A 12,852-nucleotide genomic window follows, 5' to 3' on the forward strand; every position below is an offset into this window, starting at 1 on the left:
TTATTAAAAAATATTAAGATTTATATATAACAATAGTTTGTTGTGGTAAATATTTTTTACAACCGCAGATGAAAGACAATATAGTTTTGCTGAATGACAGTTTGAAAATGGTCTGCTGAAAACAGTCATCAAAACAAAAATGGAAGAAACAGTAGACAAACTCGAAGCTTTGGTGAGTTCCCGGTTTTGCACTCAACTTTTACACGTTAGACTTTTATGTACTAGTATAGGCTCGAAAATAATATTAAGAAAACCTGCGATGAATGTTATTTTATCGTGCTATTGTTTTGTTTTACATTAAACCACATTTATCTGTCGAGTATGGATGTCATATAGTTAATTAATATTCCATGAAGTTCCTTCCTGTATAAAGACTTGTCGTAAACCTGTTGCCTTCGCCAAGAGTGGGCGGGGTTGATCACGCCACTTTGCAGTAATAAAACTTGTTTCGGACCTAAATACTGGAAATGCAAATTATTTGTCAATAACAGTTTCAATAACAGGTTCAAGCAATTGCCCAAAAAAATAAAATAAAATAAAATGCAGGTATTTACAGAGGTTTGAGTAAGTAATGCACAATATAAACCCTGACCCTCCCCAACTCTGGGTATGTGGGGACAAGAAAAAATAGAGTTGCTAAAAATAATTTTCTACGCCCTCTGGGATAACAGAAAATTGCCTTAATTATCATGTTGTCATCGCCACTCTACAAATGTACCCTACCCTAACACTATTGTCCCCAGGTTTGTATCCCCAGGTTGGAAATTTCATGAAAAAATGCCCAACCCTTTAAGTTCCTCTGAACATCGCTTTCTCAAGATTATCCCCATAGTTGTCTCACATACCCCAAGGTGCGGGAGGCGTTTAGTGGGGTTTTATTGTGCATAATTAAAGAGTGGATCGGTTTAACTTTATTTCTTTTCGTTTAATTTTAGTTTCAGAAAGCCGAATCAGATATTAATTATGTATCCAGAAAGTTAGATTCTGAATTCACAGAAATGTCAGACGAATCCAATCAGGTAGTTATTTGGTAGAATTTATGAAATGTATAATTGAAAATTTCAAGTGTGAAATGATAAGAAGCATTATGATGATGTTTGATTCTTCGCAAAATACTTACATGTACATGTATGTAAAGCACCCCAGTTGCCTTCGATTTTTTTTTAAATGCTTAGATATAAAATTGTGTATCACTATAGTGGAATCAGGGCTTGAACTTAGGAGTAGAACGGGCACCCATTTTCAAGGCCAAAATTTATAAAATGCCTTATCAAGTAGGAATAATATTCTTGTGAGCAAATATCCAGGCATTTTCACCACCAATGACAATCAGTGAAAATAATGGTCAAAAACTAAAAAAAAATGTACTTGGGCTAGTTGTTGAGACTCTCCTGAACAGTGCAACAACATTTACCCCTACATGTACAATATATATAAATTTGGTTGTTCAGGATTGTGTCATGGTTGAGTTTATGCCGTTTCCTTGACTTAGCTGTTTTCACCAGCTCTTCGACCAGCGTTCCACAGCAGCTCGCGTAGAACCTGTAAAATATTTGGTACAGTGGTGCAACATAAAACGTTCTTATAGATTCTGCAGGCCCTATTTGCTTTGTTAGTACCACCTGTGTATATGTTAATGTATTCACAATACCCACATAATATCATGTCGTTCTAATTCAATTCAGGTGAATCCTAAAGAGATAGTTGAGAGGCTGCAGAGTGTCAAACAGCAGTATTCGGACATCGTCAAAGAAGCTGAAGAAATCAAGAAAGCACAGAGTGAGGCATCAGAGTTCTTTCGCTCACAATTACAGATGGCCTGTCAGGCACTGCAGAAAATACAGGACCAAGCCGGAGCAGACGTATGTACAAGTACATATCCTTACTGTGTAATTTTAAAAAGACCTGCTGTTTTTGCCAATACATGTATGTCAGTGAACAGGTTGGAGGTTGGAAGCATGTAGCAATGTCATCAAAAGCAAGAGAAAAATTGATTACTGAATGTTTTCTTTGGGGTATCAGTGTTCATGTTGATTTTTGACTCAATGTATCTGTCTGTCTGTCTGTCTGTCTGTCTGTCTGTATGTGTGCGTGTCCGCCTGTTCCCACCTATTTTATAGATATTCAAAAAAAAAAATGTTGGATTTTGATGGAACTTGATGTGTGGATGCTCTGGGCTAATGCACAAATTTGATTGGGTTTTGGGTTAAATCCATGCATAATAATTACCCTATTTGCATGATAATAAGAATTACTCATTGGATTTTGATGAAACTGGTTACATAGATACTCTGAGAGAATGAGCAGAGCTGATTAGTTTTGAAATAAAAATCCATGCATATTAGTTACCTAATTTGCATAAATTTTCAGCTTTCAAACTGATATCCCAAATACTAATTCATCACATTGAATTGAAACTTGGTACTCAGATGTCATAGAGCAATGCACAGACCTAATAAGTTTTCGGTTTATATCCATGCATATTAATTACCTAATTTGCATACATACATTTTTGTAATTAGTAAAACGTTTGCTTTTTTGCTGATATTTCAAGTACTAATCATTACATTTCAATGAAACTTCTGAAAGCTCTGTGACATTGCGCAGACCGCATTTATTTCACATTAAAATTATGTGATTTCATAATAATTATCCATTTTGCAGCTTATATCTCAAGTACTTATCTTTTTTCAATGAACCTTGTTGTTGACAAGGCAACTAATTAATTTTGAATTATTATGCATCCATAATAATTACCTAATTTGCATAATGATTTAATTTTCGGCTTATCTCATTATAATGAAACTTGGTACATGTATGCCCTGGAACAATACACCGACCTAATTAGTTTGGAATTGAAATCTATCTAATAACTATGTGGTGGGTAAGTTTATATCGCAAAACTAGGCGTTGAGGTGTTCTTTTCGTCACATAAAACGAACTGACTAAACATGCAGAATTGTTATTGAATCAGACATTGATAGCATTGTGTTTTCTTGAGTTGAACAGATGTTGTTAACGTTGGAGCGGCATTTGTCTTGGTGACAACTAATTGCATGATAATTACCAATTATTTTTCAAAAAATCAATTATTGCATTTCAATAAGACCACAGGGAGCCCAGGAACTATATCTGCAGAATAAATGAAGAAAACTACACAAATTGACTACATGATTTACGAATAACGGTCAACGACATGCTAGGCACAGTTGGATGCGTGGCATATTCAGAATGTATCAAAAACCAATAACAAGACTGGTTACTGTGTTGTGAACTCGCAGTGCGCGTGCACTCATAGAGACTGCGAACACTTGATTATAGTTCCTGTGATATGAATGCTTTAGTTTTGAATTTAAATTCATACTAATTGCTGAATTTGCACAATGTGCATAATCATCACATTTCATTGAAACTTGGTTCATATACTGTAGATGCTCTGGTGTAATCCACAGCTGTGTTTATTTAATAATGAAAAACATGCGTATTGATTATCTATTATATTATCATATTGAACTTGTGGTGGAGATGCTCTGAAATAATTTAGACTGAAAACCACAGATGTAAAATTAAATTTGTTTTCTGGGAGTATTATAAACTACAATAATTTTGAACACATTGTTTTCACATTGTGCATCACAAATAGCAGACAAATATTAATTGCCAAGCTTCTTGTTTGAAAGGCTAATTAATTTTTAACATGTCTTCAATACTTTCAGCACACAGGAGTTCTTTCTAAGCTTTCTTTGATTTATTAGTGATATAACTGGCAACAATGAGAAGTGTATCTTTTTATTCAGCCTAAAATGTATGCATCGTCCACTCGCCATTTGTCACTCTACTAATACCTAGATGTGACTGTAGTATATCCCATTCAGATGTCGCACACATTTTTTGCTGTGTGATGTCATAAGCATCTTGGGAAATAAAATATGCGTATGCTCAATAGTTTGAATTCCCTGTGATTGCGCAATCATAGATGTTACAATTACATAATTTTCATTCAACTAAAATATACAATCAATAATATATCAGGTGAAACACTGTATAGATTACATTATTGTTTTTATAGTCAAGTTGTCAAAAAATACAATCAATTAGAGAACCATGCAAAAACATTTGCGTTTTGTCCCACTCAAATACCTTACGTATATACATGTACATGTAGGAGCTATGTTCACTTTTAGTGGCTAAACAAATGTTATTACCGGTAAACCATGGCCTACATCAGTTAATTGCACCGGTGTGTGTAAAGGGAAATGTAATTATGTATGCAATTGTTATTGGATCTGTTTAATCTTATGTGCTTACATATTATATCGACCTATGACCTAAAAAGACAAACATTTCAGATTGCTGCTTTGATGTGAAAAACAAATACTCCATTCATTCAAATTATTGAAAAAATAATTTCATGGGGAATTCCCTCCAGATGCATGCACCTTTGCGTACAATCTGACCTTTAAAATCTACAAAATGTGCCACCACCTTAAAGTAGAAAGTTTGTAATGTCATTTCTGTAAATGTAATTTTACATATGTAGCCCCAAGAGCAAACTGAAGAAGACAAGATGGCGGAAGCAATGTTGGGTTTAAACTTATCACAGACAGATGAAACACAAGAATCCAAACATTATAACACAAGACAGTCGTCCGAAGATTTTGGTGGAGAATATTGTGTAAGTTGATTTTTCATTTGTGGTTATTGCCAGTAACCTCAGAATAAGGTTGTTTATTCCAAGTAAAAGGAGCAGTGGACACTATAGTGCTTGGCTCAATGCCATGATATGTCTGTATTAGACATTTCTACTATGCATGCATGATAGTTTTGATATTGTAAAGTTAGGCGGCTACTATTAAGTCAGATTTTTTTAACCCAGATGAAAAAGTAGTGCTGTTAAAGTCCTAATATAAACCGCATACGTAATAGTAACCGCACCCCCTATTCCGGCTTCAGGGTTGAAGAGTTCTTAACAAAAATTGAAAACTTGAAAAGTACCTATTACTAACCGCACCCCCAATTCAACAAGACCATGACTGACTTCATTGTTTCAACCAGCTGGTCCAAAACGGCATTGTTCCTAAACCTATTCATTTGTTTCGACAACGTGCCTAAAAATATTCACACCTATTTATTGTTCAGCGGTGATAGGATGTCAGACACGCAATGAAACTGCTTTTGTTCTGGCGGCAACCTCTGTCAATACTCTTTCTGAATACGTCTGTGTTTCGTAAGTTTTCGACAATGAGCTGTTATCACCGTAAAAGTGTTAAATTCTTCTTCAATGCTCAGTTTATCTTTCGAAAACAAATAATTTCTTGATTTACAAACAAAATCATGTTGTTTTCCCATAGAAATCAAAGCCAAGACATCGCACTACATTGTCGGTAAATCTCTTCCGTGTTCACCATGAGGTCGCTGAACTTTCATTAACATATTTAAATGACTATGTAATTTAGACACGTGGGCACCATCCAGCATTTTGATTGGTTAATTAGCGACATGATCTATTCGGTCAATAAAACATCACGTGTGCATTCAAAAACATGGTCGGTATCGTATCGACCGTTTACATGTGACTGAAATCATTCGTTTACGGTGAAACTACTTGCATTTCATAACAATTCAACGGATTTATTTTTCGTGCGTTATTGTAATGACTAATGAATAATAATTGCCAATTTAAACACTTCGAAAACAAGTAAGTTATTCATTTGTGAACCACAGCATTGCCGGATTGCGCTACCGTTCTGTGATCATGTGCTACTAAACAGTGCATTCGTGTTTGTTTTTACTTGAAACTTCTGTTAGAATATACTTTTCGTTAACAAGAAAATTAAAAAAAAAATTATTACAATAAATATAGTGAGTATTTTTTTATCATGTGTACAGTTTTTTTGATTGACTGTAACTGTAACATTTCGTAACGCCTATTTTAGAACCTAAGTAAAGACTCTCGATCTTCCCTGACGCCTATTCAAGAGATTGTACGGTGTATTGTTTGTTTTGTGCAAGTGTTGTGGGCAAAAAATGACCACGCCCATTTAGTGATTGCAATATGTACGTAATAGAAACCGCACCCCGAACTTGAGCTTTTGATCCCAATTTTTAAATTGATACATTGTAATATAAACCGCGGTTTATATTAGGACTTTAACGGTGTATCAAGAATTATATTATAGCATTATCAATACGAGTGGATTTTATGACGTCATTGCAGCAGATTATTCGTGATAATGTATCCCATATAACCATCCTGTGCCATGGATATGAATCAAATGTTGTTTTTGAAAACGAATAAAGGAGAAACTATTTAAAAAGAAAAGAAATTATTAGGTATCAAGTATTTAATACTAAAATCGGCATCAAATAAAATGGTCCTTTTCCAATAGCAGCTGATTTCAATATCAAAATCAGACAATTTTGTGCGAGTATCATCGTCTGCTCAAGCACACTTGCTTGCGCCTCGTACATATATGTCACACAAAGTAAGCTTTTCGTCCATTATGGGTTGGTGGATCATTCATCATTGTTTAATTATTAGGAAATTCTGATGATTATTTGTTTTTTATGAAATAATTACTTAACATGTATCTTTATTTCAATAAAAAAAATACATTTTGCAAGTTATTTACGACAACAGTTATTTCATCCTAGGGGGAAGAAAGTTAATAACTTGTGTCTATTTCAATAAATAAGTTCCACTTTTGAAACAGAAACTTGTAAGATCCTTGTGGGTTAAGCTTTGTTGTGTAATATTTTCCAGTCAAGGGCTTCCTCATATATAATTATATGAGACCATAGATTGGTGTTAAAACTCACTCACTTGCCATACTATTTGTTAATTTCAGGAAGGGGCATGTGCAATTCCAGATGCACTTCCTTCACCTGCAGTAGAAGGTAAGTCAGTTTCTTGTTTTTTTGTTGTTGAGTTGCTTTTGTAGTGTTTTTGATTGCCATTGTCAAAGTCAGCTGATGTGTTTGTTACAGGGCATATACACATAGACAAGTTGTGCAACCAGGTTTAGAAATTTGAAATCTAAAACTACAAGCTCTCTTCTTCATTGCCATTGGTCAGTCACCCAACAATCAATTGATGTACCGGCAGTTATTTTCCGGGAAAATATTTTAGACAGCGATGTGTACTCTAAAAAGACTGATTTTGTCAGGATCTTGAGTCTGACAAAGTCATCAAGGAGCTCTCTTATTGGCCTATAAGGGAGTATCAATTGGCTCTCTTATTGGCAGATATGAGAGTCCTCAAGTAGCTCTCTTATTGGCTGATGATGGAGTCAACAAGCATCTCTCTTATTGGCTGATAAGGGAGTCTTCAAGTACATGTAGCTCTCTTATTGGCTGATAAGGAAGTCTTCAAGTAGGTCTCTTATTGGCTAATAAGGGAGTCCTCAAGTAGGTCTCTTATTGGCTGATAATGGATTCATCAAGTAGCTCTCCCGAAAATCCTCTCTAAATACAGAATGTACATGTTTACATTGTGACTATTTAAAAATAAAAGAATGGTATAATTATTAACAAAAAAGTCAAGAATAGTACATGTATACTGACAACTATTTTTTTTTTAAATTTAATTTATTTGTAGCTGAAAGTGCTGCTGAACTACGGAAGAATGGTGAGTTTGTTGATATCAGCAAAGATGAGTTTATGTCCGTATCGTCATTGATCAGAGGAAGAGTCAAACTAGCGGATGTGAATAAGGTAGGACAATGGTCATAATGATGACACTAGAGGGCGCTGTCCGATTTCCCCAGTGGAGCTTTGTTTTGTATAACACATTCCAGTGGTTGTTTGCAATAGCTGAATATCAACAAACAGTTTCGTAGCTTCAGTTGTGTGTGAATTTTAAGCATCTTAGGGTGTCATCAAGTCAGTGTTTTCAGAATCTTAGGGTGTCATCAAGTCACAGTGTTTTCAGCATCTTAGGGTGTCATCAAGTCAGTGTTTTCAGCATCTTAGGGTGTCATCAAGTCACTGAGTTTTAAGCATCTTTGGGTGTCATCAAGTCACTGAGTTTTCAGCATCTTAGGGTGTAATCAAGTCACTGAGTCACACATTAGATTCTTCATTCAATGATCAAGATTAGTTCGCCATTCATACCACACTCACATGTTTATGAATGGCCATTAGTTCCCTCCTATTTGAAATTATTGGAGTGTTTTAGTCTTGTTACTGCAGTGTTCAAGTGAACTTTGAACATCAAACATTATGTACTTCCTAGGTTGTGTTGTGTTTAGCACGCTCTTGAAGCAGAATTTGAACAGCAATGCATGATGGGAGTTTTTGTTGTGAAAACCTTAAATGGCGTAATGTGTCAAGTTTTTATCAGTACAACTCGCAAACGTTGTAACTTTCAGATTTAATTTTTAGCTAAGTCAAACATTAAAAGGGCTTTCAACTAAGTTATGCCAGCAATACAACTTAAATAGAAAATGGATCATTTTGAAAAGATTTTGCGAGCTTTTTTTAAAAAAAATTACTGTGAAATACCAATACACGTGGTAGAGCAGAATTAGTTAGTCCCTGTTTAAGGCGCAATTCTTATTTCAATTTCCTGTTTGGGACGTCTCTAACATTTTCTCAGAAATTCTGCAGCAGATATCGATGAAACTTGGCAGTTTGATGAACAAGTCTCTGCCGATTATGCACATAATTTTTTTTTTCAGATCTGAAAATCCTAAGTGGGTCTTTTTCATGATTTTCATCCGAAACTACCTCTCTCTACTGCACTGAGAGAACAACTGAGCATGCTCAGAATAAATAATTAGCTTAGATTGTAATGCTAGGGTTTTTAGTGATGTCATGACCTGTTCATGACCTTGTTCTGAATCAGTGACAGATTGGTACCATTACCAATCTCAGTAGAAAATGTAGAGGGGTGTCAGGGCTACATTTTGATGGGAATTACAGTGGTGATACTGAAACAAACCCACATCCTGGTAATATACAAATGTCAATGAAACTTTTCAGTTATCAAATTAAGGGAAATCACTTTATGATGAGTTGTACCCACATAGAGTACATATTAATCCAATTGTTTGCAGTTGTTCCATGTGTTATTTTAACGTGAGTATTTATAATTGAATAACTGGGACTGTGACATTCATGTCTTGTTATTCATGATTTTGGCGAAATTTTGAAGTCTTTTTAAAAGTGGCCATATTTTTTTTTATGCCAACTGAGTATCTCTTCTTAATTCACACACAAAAAACAATCACTGAGCACAGATGAATGAATACTGCTAGAAACAATAGAAGATGTAAAAATAACAATTCAGTATACATGTTTTAACATTATTGATGGTTGTACAATTTCCTATTGCTGTTGTCATGACAATATAGTGTGTAAACCCAAAGTGATTTTTTGTATTTAGATTTATCAGATGTTATATACACATTTTAAAGAAGAAGGCAACACAGAGCCACTGACTACCAAAGATATGACCAGTATGAGTATGAAGGTTACAGGAGCTACTGGAGAAGCCAAACTAAAGGTACAGTGAGCAAACATTTACCTACCAAGTCATGGTGTGATATTTAGATGAACAAAATGGTGGATTAGATGACTTACTCACAAATATCACCTGACACTTAAACCTGTAAATAGTCTATGGGATAAACAAAATGGTGGATTTGATGACTTACTCACAATTATCACCTGACACTTAAACCTGTAAATAGTCTATGGGATAAACAAAATGGTGGATTTGATGACTTACTCCAATACAAATGTCACCTGACACTTAAACCTGTAAATAGTCTATGGGATAAACAAAATGGTGGATTTGATGACTTACTCACAAATATCACCTGACACTTAAACCTGTAAAAATGGTGGATTTGATGACAGATAACATATCACCTGACCATAAAAACTTAGATGCAAATGGCCATCTTTAGTCATTTCTTTATTTTATTTATCACAGGTTCTGAGATCACTGAAAATAATACAGATGAGCACAAAAGGCGATGTTCAGCTATTATAGACAACTCAGAGTAGATTTAAAGGGATTAGATTTAGAATCATCCACATACAGTGATCATTCAGTTTTACAGCTTTGTTGATTGAGAACATGCTTGTCACACGCAACGTAATATTACCGTAATTGGTATAGTACAGGTGTGATGGTTCAAATACCAAAATGGCAACAGTAACAAAAAGACTTCCCTGGCGGCGATGATAAAATACGAACACGAAGCCAACAGATGAGGTTTCAACTGGTACTGGTATTATTATACTCTGCAAACATCAAGTACAATAATGCGGTAAAACTCCACTACTCCAAAAACTAGATACTTAAACTCCAATACAATTCAACGAGATCTCCGATCTGATCTCAGTGCTGAACAACTCCCCTATATATACCCACACTGTCTATAAATAGACCATTACATCTGCATACATAATGAGTCTGGAACTTACTACAAATTTCTAGAATGTTCCATTGCCTTCTATTGCCTTCTATTGCCTTCTACAGTGTCCTATTACCTATTCAACCAACTTCTAAAAATTCCACCCAGACACAGTACGGTTCTAGAACATTCTCAGTCACACGGAAGTGGTAAACAAGTCGTATGTGACAATGCTAATATTTAATTACCTTGTCAACGAAATGGCTACCACAAGCTAACTTATATTATCTAAACAGGGCCATTTTATGTTGAGGTAATGTATTGGGCAGCTATTGAATTTATTTATTGAACTATTTACCGGAAATCTGATCATTACTGTGATCACAAGAAAGAATGGAATGGCAGGAGACACTGTTTTGCTTACAAAATAACTACATTACACAAAGTGTTGCCACAGGACACCATGGCTACATTGACGTTCCATTCTTTCTTGTTCATTCTATTTTGTGACTATTCAACTAATAATTGTTAACCATTTGTGCGTCAAATTTGACTTTGCAAAGTTAGTGTACGTATTCAATAACTATTCTTGGTTTCTTGTTTATCTATATTGTACATATTTCAATAAATATTGAAACACTTCAAAATAACTTGTTCGTATATTCTAATAAACCCTTTTTATTTTGAAAAACTGCACTTCATCTAGTATGATAATGGACTGGTCAATGTAACTATGCTGTCAAGTTTAGATTGGACAAAAAACGTAGTGTTTTGCAAAGTTGTAAATCATCTTGCTAACTGTCCAAACAATTCTCAAAATGGCTGTAACAAAATCGGTCTTTGTACGTCCATCTGGTTCGAAATTAACTAAGATATTATAGAAAACCAAAATAACAATGTACAAAATGTTATACCTACATTTTGACGAGAAAAACTTTTTGTGAACAAAAAATCACACCAGCGAAACATACACTGCTTTCTCACCACATTTAAATGTTGGTTTTCTGCTGCTGCTGCTGCTGCTGCAAAAAAAAAAAAAAAGGATTATTCAATGTGCTGAATTTATTTATATAAGATAATTACAACTGTTTATTTTGTTTAACCAAGTCTGTGAATTTAATTCCTGATGAATAAGGTAACAACAAATTGACTGAGGTTTGAAATTTTTTTTTTTTTAATGTGCAGCAAGTCTGTCACATTGAACATAATTTTTGATTGTTATTATATGTATATTATATATACATAGTTTATTGAAAAAAAAAACTGCCATTTTATCTACTTTATATGGAATGTTTCATTTATGAGTTTATGACACATAAATATTACAATAGAAGTTAAGTATTCGATAGTAAATGTTTAAGTCATATTTAACTTAATTAGCATTGATTACCAAAATCTGAAAATGTAGTTCAAACTAATTTTGGAATTTTAGAATGTTAAATGTTTCAGATATTAATGTGATCTACACACTTAGAGATTTACTGTGATACGTTTGTGAAATTCAGTCCATTTCATAATAATAATCACTTTGCATATTTTTAGGAATGTGTTAATCTTGTTATACTTCAATAACTGTTTGACAAGATATGATTCACCTTTAACTAATTACTTGCCTTCATTTCTGAAGAATGCAATATTGAGATTCAATTGCCTAATTTCAAATTTCTGTGTAAATATCTACCCGTATATCTCATCTTTGATCTTATCTTTCAGTATACTGAAAGTTGTCATTAATTCATTTATTGTTCGAATACATGTAACATCATGATTTATTTTGTAACGTTTACATAACTGACTTTCTCGAAAATATGTTTAAGATGTAAATCTGACAATGTAGTGTATAGTAAAAATTAAGTGAAATTCCTTAATCTTCACTTTTTAAATTAAAAGAATATTATATTACAGTTCATGTAAGCTCTATATCATGTGTATCTCAAAACAATAAATGGTGCAATTCTTTCCATGAATCATAGCTCTCTTGTGTTTGATTGATTTGTTGTTAAATTGCTAGTATTATATTTATCCCAGGGTATTTCTTTAAACATTAAAACTTGAAAATTCTTTTGATTTGCATTTAGCATTGTTTGTTGATGTAGCCACATAAATTGACCATACAAGTGCTAGTAGATTTTCCTGAGTTTTCATGAGCGTGCACCGACTTTGTATATGCATTGTGTAACAAACAAATAAGACTCTTGTCAAAAATACTGAATATTTGTCTAATACTTAAGTAAGAATTCATAATGAGCTTAGAATACATGTTGTATTTGACAAAGAAATTGGAATTGAATCTTGAATGGTATTCTCGATTGAAAAAGCCAAAAATTGATTCTAAATTAGCGACAGAATGACGTAATATTACTGCATATGTGGCTTGTCGAATTACGTGTCAATACTGGGGTTTAGTTTTACTATTTTAGCTGATAAGTAAAATCGGCTAAATTAAATCTACATGAACATTTAAAATAACAATACAACTCATTGTTAC

The 12,852-nt window shown here is 33.8% G+C and overlaps 1 protein-coding gene across 2 annotated transcripts; it reads left to right on the top strand.

Annotated features, from left to right (window-relative positions):
• The first annotated feature begins 125 nt into the window (after window positions 1–125).
• LOC100369927 (SKA complex subunit 2-like) lies at window positions 126–12,336 on the top strand. Of its 2 annotated transcripts, XM_002736772.4 has the most exons (8): window positions 126–172; window positions 936–1,019; window positions 1,686–1,862; window positions 4,541–4,675; window positions 6,849–6,897; window positions 7,598–7,713; window positions 9,386–9,505; window positions 9,938–12,336. In XM_002736772.4, the coding sequence occupies exons 1-8, from the start codon at window positions 140–142 to the stop codon at window positions 9,995–9,997; spliced, it is 774 nt and encodes a 257-aa protein (XP_002736818.3). In that variant the 5' UTR covers window positions 126–139; the 3' UTR covers window positions 9,998–12,336. The 2 variants fall into 2 exon arrangements, with proteins under 2 accessions (XP_002736818.3, XP_085347230.1); XM_085491104.1 differs by lacking the exon at window positions 936–1,019.
• Window positions 12,337–12,852: the final 516 nt, after the last annotated feature.

Source organism: Saccoglossus kowalevskii, chromosome 16 (assembly GCF_978046115.1).
Source record: "Saccoglossus kowalevskii chromosome 16, keSacKowa6.1, whole genome shotgun sequence".
Taxonomy (NCBI): Eukaryota; Metazoa; Hemichordata; class Enteropneusta; family Harrimaniidae; genus Saccoglossus; species Saccoglossus kowalevskii.

Excerpts from the sequence above, each read along its gene's own strand:
- LOC100369927 (XM_002736772.4), top strand. The coding sequence starts at position 140 with ATGGAAGAAACAGTAGACAAACTCGAAGCTTTG. Across the intron at positions 173-935 it reads TAGACAAACTCGAAGCTTTG|TTTCAGAAAGCCGAATCAGA; the intron begins GTGAGTTCCCGG and ends GTTTAATTTTAG. Across the intron at positions 1,020-1,685 it reads TGTCAGACGAATCCAATCAG|GTGAATCCTAAAGAGATAGT; the intron begins GTAGTTATTTGG and ends AATTCAATTCAG.